At 36.3% G+C, this 25,645-nt stretch overlaps 1 protein-coding gene across 6 annotated transcripts in view; it reads left to right on the forward strand.

The window, feature by feature from the left end:
* LOC140515402 (cilia- and flagella-associated protein 52-like) overlaps window positions 1-25,645 on the forward strand; it is a 46,634-nt gene that overhangs the window by 10,763 nt on the left and 10,226 nt on the right. For 2 of the 6 annotated variants that reach the window (XR_011971004.1, XM_072626071.1), the window contains exons 3-6: window positions 89-225; window positions 6,006-6,216; window positions 13,535-14,000; window positions 15,076-25,576. Coding sequence is in view for 5 of the 6 variants with exons in the window: in XM_072626071.1 (XP_072482172.1) it covers window positions 89-225; window positions 6,006-6,189 (321 nt within the window). In the remaining variant the exon portion in view is untranslated. Of the gene's footprint in view, window positions 1-88; window positions 226-6,005; window positions 9,923-13,534; window positions 14,001-15,075; window positions 25,577-25,645 lie in introns of those variants that run through there. The other 4 variants (XM_072626074.1, XM_072626076.1, XM_072626075.1 and 1 more) reach the window with 4 other exon arrangements.

Raw genomic sequence — 25,645 nt, forward strand, 5'->3', positions numbered from 1 at the left:
GTTTTATCATTTGGTTATCTTCATAGTGATGATTGTTGCCATTCTGAAATATACATATATGTATATTTTATGTTTTTCTCACTTATAGGCAGATGTCATTTTGTGGGATTATGAGAAGAAGGAGCTGATTGCTCTATTGTCACTTCACAAGGGCAAAATTGAAGGTCTGGCTTTTTCTCCAAATAGCAAATACCTGGTGTCATTAGGAGGTCCAGATGATGGAAGGTAATGAGCTCAAAAATATTTTTTTTTCCCTCAACTTCCAAGTGATGAAATTCTTAGAATGTTGACTTTCTTAGGAGTAACCAAATTTATAGGTTAAGTGTTCTACATATGCAAAGCCCTTTATCAGATACTGAAAGAGACACAAAAGTAATGAGAGTGTGTGATTCTTTCCCCTAAGGTGTATATCTATTTGATGAGGCAAAACTTAATTGGTGGAAACATATACATGAAAATGAAAGATTATTGTACAGCAATATATTAAGGAGATAATGAGAGGCAGTTTCATATGATGCAGTTCCACCAAGATTCATATTTTTATAATTTAATATTTTATTTTTCCCCAATTACATGCAAAAATAATTTTTACATTTGTTTTCAAAAAAATTTGAGTTCCAAATTCTCTCCCCTCTCCTCTCATTGAGGAAGCGAGCAATTTAATATGGGTTATAAAATACATGTTTATTTTTAAATTATATGTATGTACTATTGTGCATTAAGTACATTACAAAATGTACTTACATACATACTTTTAAAAGGATGAGCTGAAGATAAATGAAGCAAAATTTTGAACTACAAGCTATAAGTTCATTGTTTAATAAGCTGTTGTAAAAGTTCCAAGGTTCACTTGCCTAACTATAAGAATGCTGACTAGATCTTTTGGCCTGTGGGAGCAAGCCCAGCATGGGTGGAATGCTCTACTGTGATATGGAAAGTTTCCTAACTTATTTTTGTACCTCTGGACCACCCTCGTTTGCCCAACATGAAGAGGGGACCATTTTATGATGACTTATGATGATGAAGATGACCCATGTCTTGTCCATCCTGTGATCACCTATGTTGGTACATCATTTCTGGCCCTCTTGGAGGGTCATGAGCAAGGTCTATCAACCAATAAGACTGTTTTATTTTGCCTCTTCAGAGTGTCTGGGTATCAAGCCCTATGAAAGCAAGGTCTGGAGAAAGGGAGCATCTCAGATTCCATTCACTGAAGGGATCCTGTTCCTTTAATAAATGGTTATTGGCTTAGAGCTCTCCATCAGTGACTTTTCTTGCAGAATGGATAATTCTAGACTCCACAGTAAGATAGTTTGAGATCTGGTGCCTTTCTTGCCACTTTAAAAAAAAAATAAAACTCTAACTATTCTTGACCCTTTCTTTCTCCAGATGAATTTTGCTATTATTTTTATAGCTCCATAAAGTAATTCTTGATTACTTTGATTGGTGTGACCCTGAGTAAATTAATTTAGGTAGTATTATCATTTTTATTATATTAACTTGGTCTACCTATAGGCAATTAACACTTTTCTAATTACTGAGTTATCTTTATCTGTGAACAGTGATATGTAATTGTATTCATATAGTTTCTGTATGTATTGGCAGGTAGATTTCCAAGTACTTCACACATTCTGTAATTATTTTTAATGGAATTTCTTTATTTCTTCTTGCTCAGTTTTGTCAGTAGTATACAGAAATGCCAATGAATTATGCAAGATTTATTTATGTCTTGCAACTTTCCTGAAGTGATTAGTTGCTTAAATTAATTTTTAGTTGACTTAATAAGGTTTTAAAAAAATATTGTTTCCATGTTGCCTGTACTTGTTCTTTCACTTTCTTTTTCTTGCTGTATCACTATAGCTAGAATTTCTAGCACCATATCAAGTAATAGTGCAAATTGACGTCCTCACTTTATTCATGATCTTATTGGAAAGATCTCTAATTTATCTCTTTTATAAATAATGCCCATTCTTGGTTTTGAATAGATATTACTTATCTTATTGAGGAAAAATCCATTTATCTTCATATTCTTTAGCATTTGTAACAAGAATGAGTTCTGTATCTTGTCAAAAACATTTTCTGCATCTATTATAATAATCATATGATGATTGCTGCTTTTGCTATTAACACAGTTAATTCTGTTTATAGTTTTCCTACTATTTAGCCAATCTTGCATTCCTGGTATAAATCTAGGTATGGTGATTATAGTATATTATCTTGGAGATATGTTACTATAGTCTCCTTGCAATTTTATGTAGACATTTTGCATAAATTAGGCTTATTGGTTTACAGTTTTCTTTCTCTCTTTTGACTGTTCCTAATCAAACTATGAGGTCATATTTAGCGTGTAGAAGGAATTAGGTAGAAGCTCTTCCTTTCCTATTTTTGTAAACAGCTTATGTAATATCAGAATTAATCATTCTTTGATTTCATAAATTCACTCATAAATCCATCTGGATTGAGGTTTTTTCTCTATGTTCTCATTTAAAACATTCAATTTTTTTTTTGTTGAGATTGAGATATTTAAATTCTCTGCTTCTTCAGTTAATCTGGGTATTTTATTTTTGTAAGTATTCATCCATTTCATTTTGCATTTTGCTGGAGACTGTGTACCTAATCTGTTCCACTGATCAATTTCTCTATTTCTTTCCCAGCGCTAATTTGTTTTGATGATTACAGCTTTGTAGGCTAGCTTGAGATCTGGTATTGACAGGTACACAAACAAGTACAGAAACCTAGAGTTTGATAAAGTCAAAGATCATTGCTATTGTTTACATTATAATTGTTTGTATTATTTATTGTTTACGTATAATTGAGGCAAAATGATTCCTAATAACTTTTTTCATTTGTTGTAAATTCATTTTTTATTTTTAATATTACCAATTTGATTTTTCTCTTTCTCTTTATCAAATTATGCAATGGTTTGTTATTTCTGAAACCAACTTCTAGTTTTATTTATTAAGTTTTGGAGGTTTTTTGCTTTCAATTTTCTTAATTCCTGTGTTTGTTTTCAGGCTTTCAATTTCGGTGTTTCTATGATTTCTTCTTTAACCCAACCCTTCTTTAGAATTAGATTATTTAGTTTCCAATTGATTTTTGGTTTCTCTTTCCATGGCCTTTTATTACATGTAATTTTTAATGCATTATGATCTGAAAAGGATGCATTGATTATCTCTACCTTTCTGCACTGGATTGTGAGATTTTTATGTCCTAGTACATGGTCAATTTTTGTAAATGTTCCATGTACCGTCAATTTCGGTGTTTAACTTAATGTTTTTTTTTTTAATTGCTTGTTCTTCAGCTTCTTTTCGTTGAATGCGCAGTTCACTGATCTGTCCTTTTATTGATGAAAATGTCTAGAGATATAAAATTTCCCCTACAGACTGGTTTGGCTGCATCATCAAAATGTTGGCATGTTGTCCCAGTGTTGTCATTCTCTATGATTCTGTGATTTGCCCTTTGATTCACTGGTTCTTTAAGATTCTTTAGTCTCCAATTAATTCTTAATAATTTCTTCGGTAGGTCTTCTTTGAATAAAATTTTATTGCATTATAGTCAATCAAAGATATATTTAATATTTCTGATTTTTTGCATTTGTTTGTGAGGTTTTTATGATCTAACATATTGTCAATTTTCTTATAAGCTCCATGAACAGCTAAAATGTGTACTCCTTTCTACTTCAATTCAATAATTTCCAGGAGTTTATTATATCTAATTTTTAAAAAATTCTCTTCAGATCTTTCTTGACATTTTCTTTATGGTTAAATTTATCTTAGTCTAGAAAGGGTATATCGCAATTCCCCATTACTATAGTTTTGCTATCGTGTTTTTCTGTAGAGTGAAATTATGGTGCCAAGTACTAGGATACAAAGAAAGACAAAAGATAGTCTCTGGTCTCGGGGAATTCACAGTTCACAGAAACAACCATGTACAAAGAAGTTTTATTCAGGATACATTGGAAATGACCAAGTAGGCAAAGCACTAAAACCAAAGGGGATTGGGAAAGGTTTCCCAATGGAGTTTATTCAGTTAGTCAACGAGTAAGCATTTATTAAATATCTACTATGTGCTAAGCATTGAGACTACAAAGAAAGACACAAAACAATCCCTACTTCCTTTTTTATTTTTGCTATCTTTTGTTTTATACTTGTATACCGGTGAGAATTTTTCTCTATCTTGTATTATTTTCCTTTCCCCTTTTCCTTTCCTCTTTTGAGATAACAAAAGCATAGCAAAATACCTCCCAAACCTTATTAGATTCCCTCACTAACCCTTGAAAATAATAGGATCCTAAGGGGATACATGTATCATTCCCCTATATGTGTTGCTGAGTTGTTTCAGTCCTGTCTGACTCTTTGTGATCCCATTTGGTTTTTTTGGTAAAGATACTGGAATGGTTTGCTATTTCCTTCTCCAGCTCATTTTACAGATGAGGAAACAGATGAGGTAAACAGCCGAAAGTGATTTTCCCAGCCAGTAAGTGTCTGAAGCCAAATTTGAACTTGGGAAGATAGTCTTCCTGAGTGCAGGCTGGGCCACTGTATCCATTGTTCCACCTAGCTATTCTGATACTCCCCATATTAGAGTGTAACAATTCATCCTTCCTTAATCTCTTATGATTTTTTTCTCATATTTACTTTTTTATACTTCTCGTGACTCCTGTATTTATATTTCAAAGTTTCTACTTAGCTATTTCTGGCTGTCTAATCAGGAATGTTTGGAAATGAAAAGAACTTTTACTATCAGCCTCACAATTAAATTCAGTCAGAAGTCAATCAACAGTTGTTTATTAAATACCCACAGCTAGGCCCTGTGCTTGGGATACAGATAAAAATAAAACAATCCCTCTTCTCAAGGGGCTACTAGGGAAAGAAGGTATGTGCCAGTTATTATGCTAGATACTGAGGACACATATAGTGAGTGAAATAATTGCTAGAAAAGAGCTTACATTAAAATGATTAAAGATAGTCCTAGTTTCCATTTTTCTTAATCTAATTTCCCTGAGATGCTCTGCTGTTAAGTGTTGTTTCTGTTTTGCCAGTGTGGTTGTGTGGAGTGTCACCAAGAGAGACGCCTCACATTGCCTCACCACTTTCATACAATCCTTTATAATTCTACATAAGAAACCTCTAGTAAAGGCAATACAAATACTCAGCATTCCATTTTGTAAATGGGCTAATTGATACTAGAAGTGATTAGGCTATTTTTTCCTAGTCATATAGCTAATGAGATCCTTTGACTCCCTGTCCAGTTCTCTTTCTTCTATATTACATAGTTTTCTATTCACCACTACATTACACATGGAAGCCAGGATCCTACAGTTTAAGATTTGATCCATTTCACAGGCACTTTGTCAAAGAATGAGTCTTGGTTCCTACTTAGTCTGTTTTTCTGTCTCTGTTTTCTCTATACATTTAGTATATCATATGTTATCTTATATTGTTATATAATATTATATTAATCATATTATATATCATATCGTGTTACGTTATATTATGCTGTCATGTCACATCATGTCATCATATTATGTTATGCTATGCTTATATTATGTAATGTTATATTGTATTATGCTGTGTTGTACTATTGTATTATTGTAGTATATATGTATTATTGTATATGTGTTATATATATGTTACATTATATTACTTTATGTTATGTTATGTTACATTATGTTATGTTATGTTATACTATATATACATGGTGTTCCAGAAATCTTAGTGATCCTTTAAGCTCTATAGCTTAAAGATGTTCAGCTTACACAAACTATTATTACTTCAAGTGGCACTAAAAGTTTTGGGACACCCTGTACATGTATTATAAGCAAAAGGAGAGATATATCTGCATCACAGTGCGCAGATTTAAAATCCCTTTGCCACTGTAGTATGGCAGGTTTCTCTGGAGGCTGTTTTTACCTCTGCAGGCCTATCTTTCTCACTCATACCCACCACATCACAAGTAATGTCACTGTTTCACCCATACTGCTTTTGCTATGTTGTCTTTGTTAGTAAACAGAGCCACCATAAACTGAAATATCACAGGCCTGGAGGAGTCAGCACACAAGAGAGGAAGGAGCACAGTGGGGAAAGAGCTGGAATTAGCATCAAGATCAGGATTTGGTTCCTGACCCTGACACTTCTCAGTTGTGTGATGCATATAACCGTTCTGTCACTCTCTGGGAAAAGGAGATAACCATACTACTAGCTGTCTTACAGCAAGGTATTTGCAAACCCTAAAGAGCTACGGAATTGTAAATTATTATTGTTATTTGCCAGCCTAAAGGTAGGTACATATCACTCTCTCATGAATGGAAGTAATAATAAATTTAAAAGTTGCTTATTTTATCACCAAATCTAGAAATGAAATAATATGAAAAAATCCTAGGAGGATCCAGATTCATAACCAGGGATATGAAATCTGACCAGGTCATAAAAAGTAGAAGTGGAATTAAGAGGCACATTTTTTTATATAAATGGTATTTTAGGTTTTCCAATTACATGTAAATATAATTTTTAACATTACTTTAAAAAAGTTTTGAGTTCCAAATTCCCCCCTCCTTATAACAGTAAGTAATTTGATATGTTATACATATGTAATCGTGTAAAACATATTTACATATTAATCATGTTGTGATAGACCAAAAGGAAAAAAGAGATACTTTAATATATTGTTCTTTGTAATCAAATATTTTTAATGCCATAGAACATCACTTTTCATGTTATTTGGATATTTACTTTGCAATAAATCTGGTTGAATATGTGGTATGGAAGTGTCAAAGTGTCTGTTAGATGGTTGCATATAGAGAATACAGTTTTCCAGTCATTGCTTGGGGTACACAAATACCTTGTCTCACAGGTTCTTCCAGGATATTTTCCTTTAGTGTAAAGGGAGATGTCAAGTGTACCATTCTGGGATTTTCTTAACATGCTATATAGTTTCATGGTTTCTCATCCCCCAAATCATAAACTCTTCACTAGCCTCCCCACTTTTTCACTAGAAAGACTTGTATTGAAAAGTAGATGTAGAGACAGACAGAAGACCAAAGGAGTTGCCAAAGCAGCCCTTATATGCTCTTTACTGTTTAGTTTTAGTTGTAGCATGGCCTTTGCAAAGATAACGTCTTCCTCATGTCGTCCAATTTTAGTCTCATTAACTTTTTTCACAATTAGTAAACCCTATCCTATTGAAACCCACATGTAGAGGAGGACCAAGATAATTAATTTCCTTTTCTAATTAAATGATGATTGTTACATCAAACCTCACTAAAAAATAAAAAATAAACCACTGTAATACTTGGCTAGCATTTCCATGTCAAGTTAAGTAACCTCATTTAGGAAAAGGGCTGTGTTTCATATTTCTCTTGAATCCCTCTCAATTGGAATCATATGTTGCCCAATTTAAGGAAGAGAGACATTATTGGAGTGCCTATCCATTTCTACTCTCAGACAATAAATCAAAGAGAAAAAAAAATCATCAGAAGAGTGAAATAAAGAGTTGGACAAGGCATAAAGTGGAACTTGGTTCTCATACTCAAATGAGTCCATTCTCCAACAGGTTCATGACCTTGTGAAAGGGAATAAATATGTAGAAAATTCATTCCCTGAGCTTAAGAAGGGTTTTAGCTTCACTGTTATCTGCCTTGTATCCCAGATGAGTAACTCTCTGGCCTAAATTCTCATGGCTCTGTCTCCTGAAAACTGATGCCCTGTGACTGCTAGTAGATCCCAGCTCTTTGGCCTAGTCCTAGAACTTACTTGCTGTAGCAACTCATTCTTATATTTGCAGGCATCATCTAATGCATCTCTGCCATCTTCTCCACTTCTGAAGCAAACACTTGCTACCATTCTATTACCCTGAGGTTACTGTCCACTAAAACTGCCTTATCTTTACTTCTTGCTGCTTTAGGCCACAGCTATTACTATTTTGAGTGAGACTGCCTAGGTCAACATTCTTAGGATGTGATAACACATTCTCAACTAATTGGCAGTTGGCTTCAGAGTTGTAGTCTGTCTTGCAGACAAAATAACTTCTTGAACACAGTTAAGCATTCCAGAATTGACCTGCTTAATGAAGATCCCTGGCCCACAGCTGAGTTAAGATGACTGAACTATGTTTGCTTCTTCCTTGTATATGTGTTCCTTGTTCAAATAGTGTGCCCTCTATATGGTCAACAACTTTCACTGAATCTTTCTGAGGGAAAGGTAAATAGACACATTCACCTTTCCATTTCCCCTTTACTAGTCAAATCAAATGAACAGATATTTATTATCTACCAAATGCTATGCACTAGGTTAAGTGATGGAGCTAAAAAGAAAGGGGAAAAAAATCTGATTCTCATGAAATTTGTAGTATATGAGGGGAGATAACGACCAAAGGAACCATGCCCAAACAAAATATTTGCAGAATAAATAGGAGACAACTCAGAGAGCAGGCACCAAGGTTAAGGAAAACTGGTAACGGTTTTTGCTGACAAGAATTAGCTGAGACTTGAAGAAAGCCAGGAAGAAGAGGAAGGGAGTTCATGTACATATCATGAAACCATGGCAGACAGGCAGAAAAGTGCAAAGTCAGAGATAGAATGCTGTATTCAAGAAATAGCAGACTGGCCAGGGTCACTGGTTCACAGAGTATGTGGGAGTATGTAAGTTAAAAGAAGACTTGAAAGATAGGAAGGGGTTAGGTTATGAAAAGGGTTTCAAAAACCAGTAGATGGTTTAATATTTGATTTTGGAAATATAAAGGAACTATTGAAGTTTCTTAAATAGGGGGTGATGTGATAAGACTTCTACTTTAGGAAAATCATTTTGACAACTGAGCAGCAGATGGACCACAGTGGGAAGACACTTGAGGCATGGAGACCATCAGGCTATTACAATGGTCTAGGAATGTGGTCAAGAGGACCACAGGAGAGAGGAGAGAAGCGTGTGTATATAAGAGATGTTATGAAGATAATATTATTAGAACTTGACAACATACTGGATATCAGTGGTGAGAGAGAGTGAAGAACCCATGATGACAACTAGGTTGTGAACCTGGATATCCAGGACGATGGTGATGTCCATGACAGTGATAGGGACATTAGGAAGAGGAGAGAATTTAGGGTAAAAGATACAAAGTTTTTGCATATGCTGAATTTAAGATTTCTTCAAGATGTGGAATTCAAAATCTCTTATAGGCAGTTGGAGAGGCACTACTGGGTCAGGAGAGAAGTTAGGACTGGATAAATAGATCTGAGAATCATCAGCATAAGAACCAGAAGAACATTGTACATAGTAACGGCAGCATTGAACTATGACTAGTTGTGAATGACTTATCTATCCTCAGCAATACAATGATCCAAGACAATTCCAAAGAACTCATCTGAATCCGAAGAAAGAACTTATAGAGTCTGAATACAGATTAAAGAATGCCATTTTTCACTTTCTTTTTTCCTGTTTTTTTTGCCTGTGTTTTCCTTCACAGTATGACATATGGAAATATGCTTTGCGAGCTTACACATGCATAACCTATATCAAATTGTTTGTCTCAAGGAAGGGGGAGACAACAAAGGGAGAGAGAGAATTTGAAACTCAAATTAAAAAAAAGAATGTTAAGAATTTTTATATGTGATTGGGAAAAATAAAATATTTTAAAAAAGAGAATCATCAGCACAGAGATGATTATAGAATCTATGGGAACTGATGAGATTATCAAGAGAAATTGAATAAAATTGAACAGAGAAAAGATGAGAGTCCTGAATAGAGCTTTGAGAAGCACCCATTATTAGCAGCTAGCTTGATCTTGATAAAGATCCAGCAAAAGAAACTGAGGGGTGGTCAGATACCACCCCTCAGGAGAAACAGCAGAGAACAGGATCATAAAAACCTGGAAAGAAAGGAATATTAAGGAGAAAAGGGTGATGGATAAAGTCAAAGACTGCAGAAAAGGATGAGGATTAAGAAAGGGCTATTAGATCGGGCAAGTAAAGATATCGTTGAAATTTTGAGAGCTCTTCCAGGAATTAGCTCAGGTCATCATCAATAGAGGTTCAGCCTATGGGTGGAATTTTTCCAGGGCATAAAGCAGCTATGTATAGCTGGAAAGGGTGTGGGGGAGGGTCTAGCAAAGAATGACCCAATAAGTGGGCAGGACAACTGGCTTGGAATTGTAGGAGGCCAGAGAGAGTCCCTTGAGTGTGATGAGCTGCTTAGGAAAGCTGGTAAGGTCTTCTCTTTTCTAAGAGGCACAAACAAGTCTTTGGAGGTGTAGGTGGCCAGAGAGCTTAACTAGTTACCCCTTCTACAAATTGTCATGGAGCTCTGATGAGTTTCAAAGGTCTTAGCAGCACATGTAGTGGAATGTCTGGATAAAGGCTGTGCCTTCTCTTTGGAAGTTGCAAAGCAGAGGGAGAGGTGAAGAAGAGATCTGTAGTACATTAAATCCTTTGAACTTGGCCTGCCCAGAATTCTTGAAGAGATAGCAGGCAGCATTGACTCATTAAAAATATTGGCTTAGCGAGAAATGGTGGTGGTAACATCAAGCAGGAGCTTATACAGGACAGCTGTACGGGGAGAGGAATTGGTTAATTGGACAGTCAACTCCCCCCCCCCCCAACATATGATGTATTACATAATGTAGCAACATTTTTTGAGTTATCTTAAATAGGAGTGATCAAAAGTCAATTGGAAATAAATCCCCAAGAAACCATAAAATTAAAATATACTTAATTTATAATTGCAAGCTGTTCCTTGTGTCCACATTTATATCCTAAGAAGTCATTCTAATAAAGGTATTCAAGTTACTGAAGCAAAAGAAAGTAGTTATTTGAGATGTCAACACGTTTAGGCATAGTTTCCACAACTGTCTTTTCTAACTACAGATCCCTTCCTATTTGATATAGTAGAATGGCTCTGTATCCCACTAAATGTATTTCTAGTAAAACACATCTTTGGTTCAGGAAAAGGTTTCTTTCACAGCAAGGCAGAAGCTACTTCAACAGAAAATTTGTGTTTAATCTAGGCATGATATTCTTTAAAAAAAAGTTTTCTTTTTTGTTTCATCCTGTTTTTTCGATGCTACCTTATTGAGTTGGGTAATTTTAATGCTGGATTTAAACAGAATTGACTTTTCTTGAGAAATATGGAAACTTCTTCAGAATTGCCAAGAGTCTTTGATGAGAGACAAACAAAATAACACACAAGGTTGTTTTCTTTGTTTTTGATTGCAGCAGTAGTAGTGGCAATGGGGAGAATGATTTGGATGAGAGTTGTTTGAGAGGGCTAAGAGAAAAAGAGGTTCTTTAAGAAATCTTAATGAACAAACAACTGGGGGAAATTGAAGCTGTTGGATCACTTGAGATCATTGAGTTATAATAGGCCTAACGTTGACTGGGTATTTGTACAATGTCTAACACCAACATGATCCTCATCCTGTAGCAGTAAAGGAGACGCAATGCTACCTAAAGAGGGGATGAATCAGCCTAACTAGGCTTCTAGCTGCACCCTCACTCCTCACCCTTTCCAGCTTTACACAGCTGTCTAATGCCCTAGGACAGGGGTCAAGGCCACATGTAGCCGTCTAAGTCCTCAAGTGTGGTCCTTTGACAGAATCTAAACTTTACAGAACAAATCCCCTTAATAAAAGGATTTGTTCTATAAAACTTGGACTCAGTCAAAAGGCTGTACACAAGCACCTAGAAGGCCATATGTAACCTTGAGGCTGCAGATTCCTCACCCCTGCCCAAAGACAATTCCACCCCAAGGTTGATCCATTCCAAGGTCAGCAAAAAGAAAAAAAAGGGTGGGGAAAGCAGGTAACAATTTCTGTGCCAACCAGTATTAGGATTAGGCCTGTGAGTGGCTACTATATTTCCATCCTTGGCAAAGAGAGGGAAATCCAATTTCACCCACAACAATACCCGGAAGAATGGCTAATAAAATCTCATTTCACATTAAGATTAGATAAGTCTGTTGGGCAGTGTTAGCCAGTGGTTATTATTCAGAAACTATTTGGATAATCTGTTGCAAACAGGGTTCTTTAGTTTAGATCCTCACTATACTTTGAGCAAAGCTGGTCCTGGTCATGAAGTTAGTACATGACCACCTATTGCTTTTGTGTTTTGAGGGGCCAACTCAACAAAAACAAATCTCATAGGATCATAGAACTAGAAGGGGTTTCGAAAATCATCCATACAGATGAGAACACTACAGGGAGGGAGGTTAGGTGACTTCCTCAATGTCACATAAGTAGTAAATGTCAGAAGGGGATTTGAAGTCAGATCCCTTCACTCATATACTAGTGATCTTTTCACTATAATACATTGCTGCCTCAGATTGCTATGACTAAAAATACCTGTCTTTCTAGTTATGCTAGTTATGTCCATGCTAATGGACAAAGGGATTGTCTTCATCTCTAGAAACCTAGAATTAAAATGCATATGTGTTGCTAGAAATGTCTTCTTCCCCACCATCCCTTTCAATCTTTTCTAATTCATGGCAGTTGGTTCATTAGATGAGTCAGTTGACACCATAGCCTGGAAAAGTAGTAGATTGGAAAAGAACAAAAAAGATCAGAAGACAAATTCAGAGTGATTTATAGTTTTGGTTATTTATAGTTTTGGTTATGATTACCCTAATAAGGGTAATAAGAAGTTATTTGAAGTAAAGGGAATGGGTTGAGTTGGAGTTGAACTGGAAGTTTAGTCAGAATTCAGGCTGGAATTTCCCTTGAGAAGACTGAGTAGATTGAGAAACTTCAAGGATCCCCCTCAGGGCTATAGTTCTTACTCCCTACTCTTTGCTTTGTTTCTTGAGTTTTTATACATTTCTAGAGAAGCATGACTTTACTTTTGTATAGTGTAATAATATCATGCCTTCATATATTTGTGTATACACACACACACACACACACACATATACACCACCCCTCTGAGGCTTTGAGAATGATCCATTTCTCTGTGAGACAGTTGTCTAACCTTGTTAGTGATGGTTCTTTGTCAGTTGCCTTTAAAGATGGAGGGGAAAAAATTTAGTTCATGAGGTATAACAAATTTCCCTGGATATCTTCCCAGTTGAGGTAAGTCCATTCTATCCCCTAGACTGCTCTTGACTGACTTAAGGAGTCTTTGATTTATTAGTCATTAATTACTTTTTATCAGTGAAAATCATGAATATGATTTGAAAATATCATGAAAACATAGTCATAAATAATCCCAATTATTCTTCTGCTCCTAAAAGTTGGAAATGACAATTGTTAATTGAAAAAAATCAATAAATACTGAACTATATGACACTGACATTACTGAAATGCATAATTATTCAATTCTAATTTTCCTGAGAATGCTAGAGTTACAAATTATGCTGAAGACCCTTTGTATTCAGTTTCTCAAAACTGGACAGTTAACATTTGTGACCAGAAACGTTTTATGCCACATGTTAATAGCTAACATTTAATTAATTTCTTAAAGTTTTGCAAAGAATTTTATATATACATTATGTTATTTGGAACTTTTTAAGAACCCTATGAAGTAAGGTTACTATTTTTTGTCTCCATTTTACAGATTCCGAAAATGAGACTGAGACAGGTGAAGTACTGAGGTGAGATTTGAACTCATATCTTGCTGATTTTCAAGTTCAACATTTTATCCACTACTTCAAGCTACCTTTTGTGCTCATCCTTCATTGCTGAAGACCATGCCATCAGAGAAATGATGACATGACTTGCACTTGACTTTGTTTTGAGTGAAGGAGGGCTGTGCAAGGTCATCTGCCTCACTTCTCCTCCAGAGCCATCTGAATCCAGTGACCTGATATTCCTCAGGATGACTGGAATGGTCAATTTCATTAAACAGCTGCTCTGACTTTTGGAGCCACACCTCTGTATCCTTGCCAGAGAGCTAAACATCTGCAACAGTGTTCCATCTGCCCACTACTCCATCCATTCAACCATCCACCCATCTACCATGCATTAAGTGTCTACTGTGAACAGAGAACTCTATTAAGCCTTGGGAGAGATACAGAGTTTAGGTAAGACATAGTCCCAACCTTTATTGATGGGACTTAGTACAATCCTCTCTCTCTCTCTCTCTCTCTCTCTCTCTCTCTCTCTCTCTCTCTCTCTCTCTCTCTCTCTCTCTCTCTCTCTCTCTGTGTGTGTGTGTGTGCGTATATATATGCATATATATATACACATATATACATATATAGTAATTATGATATAAAATAAACATTTAACAGAGAACTAGGGGAAAATGCTGTTAAGTCTGAAGGGGTAAGTTTTTCTTGCTAGATCAAAAAGGAACCTTTGCTCAGGAGAATGCATCTAAGTTGGATTTTAAAGGATGGGTAGAAATTCAAAGGACTTAGAGGGAGAAAGTAGACAATCTTATCACAGGGAACCCCATGAACAAAAGCAGAGTTTCTGGAGAGTTCTAGATGATTTTGGGGATGGAGGCAGGAGTGGAGGGAATAAAAGTTGAACTAGAACACAAAGTGCTCAAACAGAGCTGGGTAGGTAAGGTGGCACCAGACTGTGAAAGCAAATGAGTTTGACCTTTACTTGGTAGGTAGCTGGGAGCTGATAAAGTCTTTTGAGTAAGGAGGTGGCTTGTATAAGAAATATTATTTTGGTATGGGGGGATTGGGGTGGGAAGAGGATGGAAGTTGAGAACTCTGTTAGGACTATCATAATGCTCCAAGTAGATGACAAACATGCCTTACTAGGAAAGGAGCAATGGGAACAGAGTGGATAAGGGAGATATTTAGAGCCATGATGGGAGTGGAATTAATAAGACTTGATAACATATGTAGGATTCATTTCTAATATCCTGGAAAGTGTTGAAGTTAGACACAGACATTTCAAAGGCAGGAATATGGTTAGCAATGAGGAAGACAAAGATCTTGCTCTTTGGGTTTATCTTTTGTGCTTTTCAGATTCATTTTATCAAAGCATTTTAAGTTCCTTTAAGAACTTCAAAGGGTCAGATCCAAACAAATCTATGGGGTCTCTTGGCTAAGCCTCTTTGAGATGAACATTAGAGGCAGCAGATCCACATGAAGATTCCAGGTAGGGCTGTTCATGGATCTTCTGTTGTTATTATAGGATGATATTTATGAAAGACAACTCTAAGTGAGCTAAAAATCAAGAATAAAACAAGTTTTATGTCAGAAAGTCTCATTCAGATGAAGTTCCACTTCACTCCAAAGAGCTTGACACTTGTGCTGAGGAATCTCCTTTTCTGGTAAGGAAATGCTCCTTCTAGTTAAGGTTGTAAAAAATAGACAGCTTGCCCTTTATGGGAGGAAAAGTACTGAGTACCCCCATCTCCTCTTTCCACACCCCAAATCTTACGACTGTTGGAGTTTTGCTTTTTAAAAAAACTGTGGCCAAAAACTCCTCTGTATTTTAAGCTAAGTAAACAATTAAGCAAAAAAAAAATGGCAAAGCCCATTCTTATTCTGATGAAGAGAACGTAGAACCTCATTTGAAAACTCTAGGTGAAGTCAGAAGAAGATAGAAATTACAAAACTTTTTATACCATGGGGGAATGTTTTGCCTTCAACAACACTTAGCACAGTACCTAACATATTTTTTTGTTGGTATTAAATCATTCCAGTTTTGTCTGACCATTTACATTTTTATATTTATATATTTGTTGTTGTTGTTGCAAAGATACCAGAGTGGTTTGACATTTCCTCCTCAAACTCATTTTACAGAAGAGGAAAGAGAGACAAACAAGGTTAAGTGACTTGCCCAAGGTCACACAGATAGTAAGTGTCTGAGGCTGGATTTGAAATCAGGTCTTCCTGATTCCAGATCTGACACTTTATCCACTGTAACACCTAGCTGTCGTTGCATAGAATATAGCAGGTGCTTAATAAATACTTACTGACTCACCAAAAGGGGTCATAAGGACCATTTGGAATCAATGTCTGGCAGAGACTTTATACCATGTCCATAGACCCAACAATGATTATATACCACAATAGACCAGAGAGGAACAGCTCTGGCAGGATGACATCATCAGAAAACATCAGTGGTCTTATAGTATCAAAAGTATGAGTTATCTTTCTAAGTAACAGCCTTGGTCAGAAGTCTTCTTTATATGTGACAGTCCCTCCATAAGTACAACCTAATCATGTATGTTTCTTATATATGCCTACTCTTTCCATTAATAGTGTGTGTAGTTGTGGGAAAATGTATGGGTTTGTGAGGTGCTACTTTAACTATAATGCTGTTCCATTAAATGCCTTTGTTTTGAACTAATTATGTTCTCTGGCTGAAAAGGTAAACACATCATGATTTATGATTTTGAGTGAACATGGACCTGAGTACATGAATCTAGGGTAGGCTGTTTGGGGGAACCTCTATGAGGGTCCATGGTCCCCTTGGGACTATAAGTAGTTTTTAATAAATAAAGGAATGAAAGATAATTACTAGTTTGCAAATATGGGAGAATTGATGAATGAGGGTGTTGTAGAAAAAATAAAGTCAGAAAAAATTTGCTGAGGTAATCAGTCAATTGATCAATGACTCAATATGTATTTATTCAATTTCTATTCTATGATAGGCATTGTGCTAGGTATGAGAATAGGAAGACAAAAATAAAATATTTCTTTTCTTCAAAGAGTTTCTATTCTATTAGTGATGTATATAGATGTAGAGATATATGTATAGATGTATAATAGATGTATATAGAGAATATATACAAAACATATACAAGGTAATTTTGAGAGAGGTAGCTAAGTGGCACGGTGGATGAAATGCTGCATCTGGAATCAGGAAGACCTGAGTTCAAATATAGCCTCAGATACTTCCGAAGTGTGTGACCTTGGGCAAGTCACAACCCTTTTTGCCTCAATTCCTTATCTGCAAAATGAGCTGGAGAAGAAAATGGCAAGCTACTGCAATATCTTTGCCAAGAAAACCCCAAATGGAGTCACAAAGAGTCAGACATGACTGAACAACAATACTTTTGAGAGTAGACACTAGGACCTGGTGTTGGCAATCAGGAGAAACTTTGTGCAGGAAAATTTTATGTTCTGTTTTGAATATGTTGAGTTGGATTCATCAGTCTTGTAGACAGTGAGAGAAGACAGACTAGAAGTTAGAAGAAAGGTCATAGTTAAAGATAGGAATCTGAACGTTGATGTATATTTGATAGTCGAAACTATGAAGGTGAATGATAGTGCCATAGGAAAGATCATCAAAGGAGGAAAGGACACAGAGAAAACTAGTGGGGAAAATCTGCATTAAAATATTAGAAAAAGGATGACCCTTTTTACCATCTAGGTCCTACCCCTGCCATATATACCCCCATTCCCACTATCCATCCTAGGGATGTAGTCTCAATTTGAGTCAAATTCATCTCTGGAGTTAGACCATGAGTTTTTCAGTTACTGTATGCTTAGAAATAAAGAAGTAATGTTCTGTTGAGTTTGAAATAGGGTAGAACTCTAATCTACTGTGTAAGATACAAGAGTGATTTATACTGATCTTATTGTCAAGCAGAAGCAACAGATATGCAACATCAAGAAGGAGCAGCAGAGTAGTCTACATATTCTTAGGCAAATTTTTGTAGATTTCAGTGGAAAACTATCTCTGAGTAGCTCTAACCCCATACTGTGGGACTTTATCCTAAGCCTTTTTGGTGAATCAAATCAAGGTTTTTTTTAAAAAAAGAATAAAGTAGCTAATTCGATAAATTTGACATATCAAATACAGAAAAAATATAATTATCATCATACAATCTTTATATACCCTTCGTAAGAGCAAAATTATAATAAACCTGAACTAGCAACATTACTATTAGGGTTTGTAAAGAAAAAAAAAACCCTTGATAGAAGGCAGCTGAAATTCGATGTCCAGAGATTGTAGATTGTACATATAATGGACAGTTAAACATTGAATAGTGTTTATCCACTTCAGTAAATCTGGATCTAAGGCTCTATCTGTGCATGAGAAAAAAATGAGTTACAGTTTCTATGGGAATCTCTGCTTTGATTACTGATACATTTCAAGTGTTTCATTCCAATTCCTACAAATACAACTTGAATAAAATAAAAATCAGAAAGTGCCATTCATCTAACAGTTACCACACAGAAATACAAGTACAAGACAGAGGGAAGGAAAAAAAAAACCTCAAATGTATTTAGGAATATGTCATCAAAACCCAGTAGAACATGAGGACCTTGGGGGCAGGGACTTTCTTTGTCATTGTCTTCATATCACTAGGGCCTCACAGAGTTCTTGGAAAATAGTAGGTATTTAATATTGCTTACAAAAGATTGAATATTTACTTTTCCATTCACAAGTTGTATGCTTCTTTTTTAAAATAGTTTTTAAATTTATTTTTAGATTTCCACAAAATTTTGAGTGCCAATTTTTCTCCCCATCTCTCCCTTCTCCCCACCCCATAGCATTTTGTGTTCTGATTACCCCTTTCCTCAATGTTCTCTCCCTTCTATCATACTCCACCCTTCCTTTATCCCCATCTTTTCTTTTTCCTTGTAGGGCAAGATAAATTTCTATACCCCATTAGCTATATTTCTTATTTCCCAGTTATATGCAAACAATTCTCAACATTTGTTTTAATACTTTGAATTACAACTTCTCTCCCTCCCTGCCTTCCCACCCATCCCCAATGAGAAGGCAAGCAATTCAATACAAGATATATATATGCGTTGTTTTGCAAAAGACTTTATGTTGTATAAGACTAACTATATCGCCCTCCATGCTACCCTGTACCCCCCCCCTTTTTTTCTGTTTTCTCATTTGATCTTGTCCCTTCCCAAAAGTGTTTACTTCTAGTTACTTCCTTCTTCCATTTGCCCTTCCTTCTATCATCCCTCTCACCCCACTTGTCCCCTTCTCCTCTACTGTCCTGTAGTGTAAGATAGATTTTCATGCCTAATCTAGTGAGCATGTTATTCCCTTCTTAAGCCATATGTGAAGAGAGTAAGCTTCACTTTTCCACTCTCCCCTCCTCCCTTTTCTCCTTCATTGAAAAAGATTTTTCTTATCTCTTTTATGAGTGATAGTCTGCCCCATTCCATTTCTCCCTTTCTCCTCCCAATATTTTCCTCTCTCACCTCTTAATTTTATTTTATTTTTGGTGGATATCACCTCTTCTGATTCAACTTCACCTGTACTCTCTGTCTATGTGTGCATACGTGCGTGCGTGCGTGCGTGTGTGTGTGTGTGTGTGTGTGTAATCCCTTCACCTACCCAAATACTGAGAAAAGTGTCAAGAGTTACATATATTATCTTTCCATGTAGGAATGCAAACAGTTCAACTTTAGAAAGTCCTTTATGATTTCTCTTTCCTGTTTACCTTTTCATGCTGCTCTTGATTCTTGTGTTTGAAAGTCAATTTTTCTCTTCAGTTCTGGTCTTTTCATCATGAATGCTTGAAAGTCCTCTGTATCATTGAATGACAATTTATTCCCTTGAAGTATTATACTCAGCTTTGCTGGGTAGGTGATTCTTGGTTTTTATCCCAGTTCTTTTGACTTCTGGAGTATCCTATTCCAAGCCCTTTGATCCCTTAATATAGAAGCTGCCAGATCCTGTGTTACCCTGATTGTATTTCCACAATATTCGAATTGTTTCTTTCTAGCAGCTTGCAGTATTTTCTCCTTGAACTGGGAACTCTGAAATTTGGCCATAATATTCCTAGGAGTTTCTCTCGTCAGGTCTCTTTCGGGAGGTGATCGGTGGATTCTTTCAATATTTATTTTGCCTTCTGGTTCTAGAATACCAGGGCAGTTTTCCTTGATAATTTCATGAAAGATAATGTCTTGGATCTTTTTTTGATTATGGCTTTTGGGTAGTCCCATAATTTTTAAATTGTCTCTCCTGGATCTATTTTCCAGGTCAGTTATTTTTCCACTGAGATAGTTCACATTATCTTCTATTTTTTTCAATCTTTTGGTTTTGTTTTCTAACTTCTTGGTTTATGTCTTAGTCATTAGTTTCCCTGAACTCCACTCTCACTTTTAAAGAACTATTTTGTTCAGTGAACTTTTGAACCTCCTTTTCCATTTGGCTAATTCTGCTTTTTAAAGCCTTCTTCTCCTCATTGGCATTTTGTACCTCTTTTTTCCAATTGAGTAGGCCTATTTTAAAAGGTCTTATTTTCCTCAGCATTTTTGGGTTCTCCTTTAGCAAGCTGCTGACTCACTTTTCAAGCTCTTCTATGGCCTGAGCCCATTTCATATTCATTTTGGAGGTACTGGAGACAGAAGCCTTGACTTCCTCTGACAGTATGCATTGTTCTTTCTCATCCAAAAGGATGGAAGGAGATACCTGTTCACCAAGAAAGTAACTTTCTATGGTCTTATTTTTTTTCCCTTCTTTGGGCATTTTCCCAGCCAGTTACTGGACTTCTGAATCCTTTGTTAAGAGGAGCGTCCTTTGTCAAGAGGAGGAGGCTCCTCCTCCCTCCAAGACTGTGCAGAGGGCTGAGATTCAGATCAGCTGCTCAATTTCCCCAGTGGTTCTAAGCTGAGCCACTTGGAAAATGGACCCAGGCTTCTTCTGCAGCCACCGTAGCCACCTGCTGTCCGCTGCTGCTGCCATTGCTGTCTCTGCTGCCACCTCAGATCAGTGCTAGAGGGATCCTCTTCCCCTCTCGCCCTGTTGGGAAAGTCTCCCACACTGACATTGAAGCTTTCTTTGTCGCTTGTGGGTTGAGGGATCTGGGACCTTTCCTGCCCTGGAGGTTCTGCCCCGGAAATTCTGCCCTGGAGGCCTATTCTGGTCCTGTTCCTCCTCATGCCGCCCCACCAGGGCTGGGCTCTGCTCCGCTCATTGTCCTGTGGGATAGACCTTTCCTGTCAGCCTTCCAGGTTACCTTTGGCTGAAAACCTCTTTCACTCTGTCATTCTGTGGCTTCTGCTGCTCTAGAATTTGTTGAGAGTCATTTTTTACAGGTATTTTGTGAGCTGTGGGGGAAGCACTAGAGTATATGTGCTCCTACTCCTCCATCTTGGCTCTACCCTTAAGTTAAATGGCTCTGATAGAATATTAACTCCTTGAGGCCAAAATTGTTCTATTTCTCCAGGACTTAGCACTGTGCTTTGAATGTAGTAGGTGTTTAATAATTTTATGTTGAATTATATCCTGGTATTTTTAGACATTATAGAGAAGAAAAAAATTCTGTAAGGTATAACAATTTAAGAATACCTTTTAGAAATGTAGACATTATAGAATGTCCCACCTATGATAGAGCCCAATTAATGTAACTTACAAGATGCTCTATACCCCAATGCCTTTATCAGGTGAGACATCTCTTGATTGAGTCAATCAAAGACACAAACTAGATGTGATCAAATTCTTAATCCATTTGCAAGGAGTGAAATGCTTTTGAGATACTGGGTGAAACAATATAAATAACCACAGGAAATAAATTTGAATTAACTGAAAGAATTCAGTAAGGAAATTCCAGAAGGACTGTTCTAGCTTTGCTTTGGGAACCAAGGTTAGAAAACATCTTGAAAAGGCTGACTTTTTGTGTCTATTCTAAAGAATGCAATAAGGGGAAGAAATAAGCCCTCAGTTCCCCTATTGACTGTAAACAAACAATGCATTCCATGGGAACTGAGAGAAGAGAAATTAAACACAGGAAAGAAAGGTAGCTTCAAGAAGCAAGGCGTTTTCTCTGTGGAAAGAAGGACAGCTATAAACTCTACAAAAACTCCAACCCTCATAGCCTAGTAGAGAGCTAGATCTCAGAGGAACTTCATGAGGACTCTACCAGGGAAGGAAAATCATTCGATTAATCAGGAGCTATAGATTGCCCTTTAGCCACATGTGCTCCCTAGGTTTGCACTATCTTTAATAGATGCTAGGTGTAATTGTGAAAGATTCTGCTCTAGACTTCTGGAAGGATATTTCTGGAACAGCCATCCATCTCAATTGTCCTTAGTAAATAACCACTTTTAAAAGTGTGGCAACTGAAACTCACAAGAATGATAGAAATAGAAAAGCATGGTAACTCTCAGGGTTCGCCCCAGAACTTTGAGGAAAGAAGTGGTTAGCCACCGTGTGGCAATATAGCTATGAGTTGGGAGTATGAACTCAGAGGAGATTTTATAAAAGATTTTAATCATATTCAGGCATTTGAGTTTTAGAGGTCTTTGAAATTTGTATCCCCCTTTCTTGTAAACAGACACCATTTACCCTTTTTTTAAGAAATGATTTTGTTATGTTCTTTGTGTGGGAGATGGAAGCATGTTTCTCCCCCCTCCCCAACCCCCAATATCATTAACCTTTAGTCAAGAGAGTTTACAAGATATGATTTATTTCCTTTTTCCAAGTTTTCAGTTTTTTTTTTAAACTTAGGTCAGATTTAGAGGTAGTGCCACAGTGTTTAATGTGTTTTCATTAGAGTTCATTACACAGAGTAATATATGTTATTTTTCAAAGTTCTGTTTATATTTACTTCATTTCTAAATAAAGTTGAACCTTCCAAATTTTTTTATAAGTTAATAACTAATATTAAAAGAAAAACTGCTGATGCACAAAATAGTTTGAAGTTTTATACATGAATTATGTGAAAATGTGTTACTATACTTCAAACCTGGATGTGATTTTCACAGTCAAGTGAAAAAGTAAAATCTGCTTCATTTATCTGAAAGGCATGAAGCAGGGAATGCTGGGTGTTCATAGTAGATGCTGAGTTACAGAATTTAGGTTACAAGATGCTGCTTTGGATGTGTCACTAAGAACCAGATATCTCATTTGTTCCCTCCCTACTTTCTTTTTCAAAAAAATAATTAAATAATTAAATTTTAATTTTTTGACATTCACTTTCATAAGATTTTGAGTTCTAAATTTTCTCCCTCTCTATCCCCTGCCCGTCCCCAAGATGGCATACGATCTGTAAACACATTTTCACATAAGTCATGTTGTAAAGAATTAGAACCCATGATCCTTCCTACTTTCTTACATAAAAGGCAAGAATACCTGTTATATAGAATTGATTTATGTAGAATTGACCTAGAATTATAGAAATTACAGCTAGAATGAATTCAGAAATAATTTAGTTTAACTTCCTACCTCATTTAGGTAGCACAAGGATGAATAAAGCAATGCTGGATGAATGGATAAAAATTGTTAATAAATCAATAAGCTGGTATTAAGTGCTTGCCATGTGCTAGGCATGGTGCCAAATGCTGGAGACAAAAAGAATAAAAAAAAATCAGTCTCTACTCCCAAGGAGTTTACATTCCAATGAGTTTACATATCAATGACATAGCATTGTAATGTGCCTCATAAAATTTTAAGTGCTATCTAAATGTTTTTTATTAGATGCTTATTATGTACCAGGCATTATAGCACAAAATAACTTGCCCCAGGTCACATATGCAGCAGAGCCAGGATTTGAACCCATGTCCTCAAATCCAATAATTTTACTCCTTTATCTTGCCTCCGGAGAAAATTCCAAAATAGGAGTTCCAAAAACGTTTTCAGCAATGTCAAAATTGTTGGAATCACATTACCTTAATTTGTTTCATGGACCCCTTTGACAATGGTGAAGCCTGCTCTCAGAATAATGTTTTCTAATGTATGAAATAAAACTCACAGGATTACAAAAGAAACCAATAGAATTACAGCTATCTATATCTATTTATGCATCTATCATCTGTTGGAAAATAATTATATCTGTCATCTAATCTATCAAGCTATTATTTAGTTGATTGTCTAATCTAATCTATCATCATATCCATCTAACCTCATCTTTCTATTTCTCTCTGTTTCTGTCTCTCTGTCTCTTAGTTTGCAGACGTTAAGTTAATCACCCCTAACCTAAATTGTCGGCTTTGAAGGTCGTAGCATATTTAAATATAAAAGTCCTGGCATATTTGTTTAAAAACATAAGTTTACAGTCATGTCTTAAACAGTGCCATGGAAGCTGTTTCCCTGGCCATTTGGAATCCCCAGACTGCACACTGGATAATCATATTCCTCCCTCCAAGGCACTTTAGTCTTTCAGATTTTATAAGTCCTAAGCTTAAACCCAGACAACATGGCCTTCCATAGGGAAGCAAAAATCCTCTTCCAAGATATTAGTAATTTTTGGCTGTCAGCTCCATTGCTTTTTTTTTTTTTTTGAATAGCTTGATAGTGGTAGAGGAAAAGTACACATCTATATCAGACTGAAGGGAAAACTAGGCATTGAGAAAGGAGGCAAATGACACAAACCTGTGTCAGGGAATTAGGCTCACATTGCACTAGGAAAAAGACATAAAAAGATGTTGGATTGATGTGATATTAGAAGTGGAAGGCAATTTTAGATTGTCTAATACAATTCCTTCATTTTCCAGATTTGGAAACTGAAGTTCCATGAGGATAGGTGACTTACTCAGACTCACAAAGTCTCACTCTGCCCCCTCCCCCAGTATTTCAGTTAAGAGGATCTTTTTTTCAATCAACCTTTTCAGTTCAGGCTTCCAAAACAGAGCAAGGTTCTAATAATTAAAAACTGATGTTTTCAATAAAAGTAGAGGCCAACAACTCCTGGTTAGAGAGATGAGTAAATAAATGATACCATTTACTTTTCATCACTTTGAAGGAAAAATGGAAGCTGGTACAACCTGCGAGTGTTTAATTTGATTCATTAACTAGGTGGCTAAGGGATGAAGTGGATAGAATGCTGGACCTGGAGTTAGGAAGACCTGAGTTTAAATCTGACCCCTTACACTTACTAGCTGTGTGACTTTGGGCAACTCACTTAACCTCTGTCTGCTTCAGTTTTCCTCAAGTGTAAAATGGGGATAATATTAGGACCTATCTCCCAGGATTGGTGTGAGGATCAGTTGAGGAAATACTTGCAAAGCACTTAGTACTGTGCCTGGTACATAGCAGGTATTTATTTAGTATATGCTTCTTGCTTCCCTTTTTCTCTCCTTTCTTCCTTCCCTCCCTCCCTCCCTCCCTCCTTCCCTCCTTCCTTCCTTCCTTCCTTCCTTCCTTCCTTCCTTCCTTCCTTCCTTCCTTCCTTCCTTCCTTCCTTCCTTCCTTCCTTCCTTCTTTCCTTCCTTCCTTCCTTCCATGGTAGAATGGAGACAGAAATTCAGCCAAACAAGTGAAGAACATCTTGGCCAAAAGTGAAAGTTACAGAAAGTTTTATTAGTCAAGAAATCATTTAGACAATGAAAGAAAATACAGGAGGAGCTAGATGTTTCTTTTCATAAGCATTAGTTGCCAAAATGTCAGCATGTTAACTATTTATTGAACTGTTCAGAATATTGTAATGGGCTTTGTTGGATTCCTATGTCTTTTGTATTTCTGATTATATGCTCTCTTTCCTATAATTACTTGATGTTCTTATATATTTTGTCTACCTATGATTTCACTAGATTAGAGAGATGTTGGAATGGAACCTGCTTCTACCAATGAAGATTAGGCGCTGTTCAACAATTTACAGTTTACAAAAGTATATGCATACATAAACATAGATAATGGTCAAAGGACACGAACAAACATTTCTCAAAAGAAAAAACGCCAGCTATTAACAACCAAATGAAAATATACCCCAAATCACTAATAATAAGATAAATGCAAATCAAAAGATATCAATAAAGTAGCAAGTGCCTGAGATGGGATTGAAACTTGGTCTTCCTGATTCCCAGTTGTACTGTCCTACTCACTGTGCCGTGTTACCTCT

The sequence above is a fragment of the Notamacropus eugenii genome, chromosome X, assembly GCF_028372415.1.
Source record: "Notamacropus eugenii isolate mMacEug1 chromosome X, mMacEug1.pri_v2, whole genome shotgun sequence".
NCBI classification, from domain to species: Eukaryota; Metazoa; Chordata; class Mammalia; order Diprotodontia; family Macropodidae; genus Notamacropus; species Notamacropus eugenii.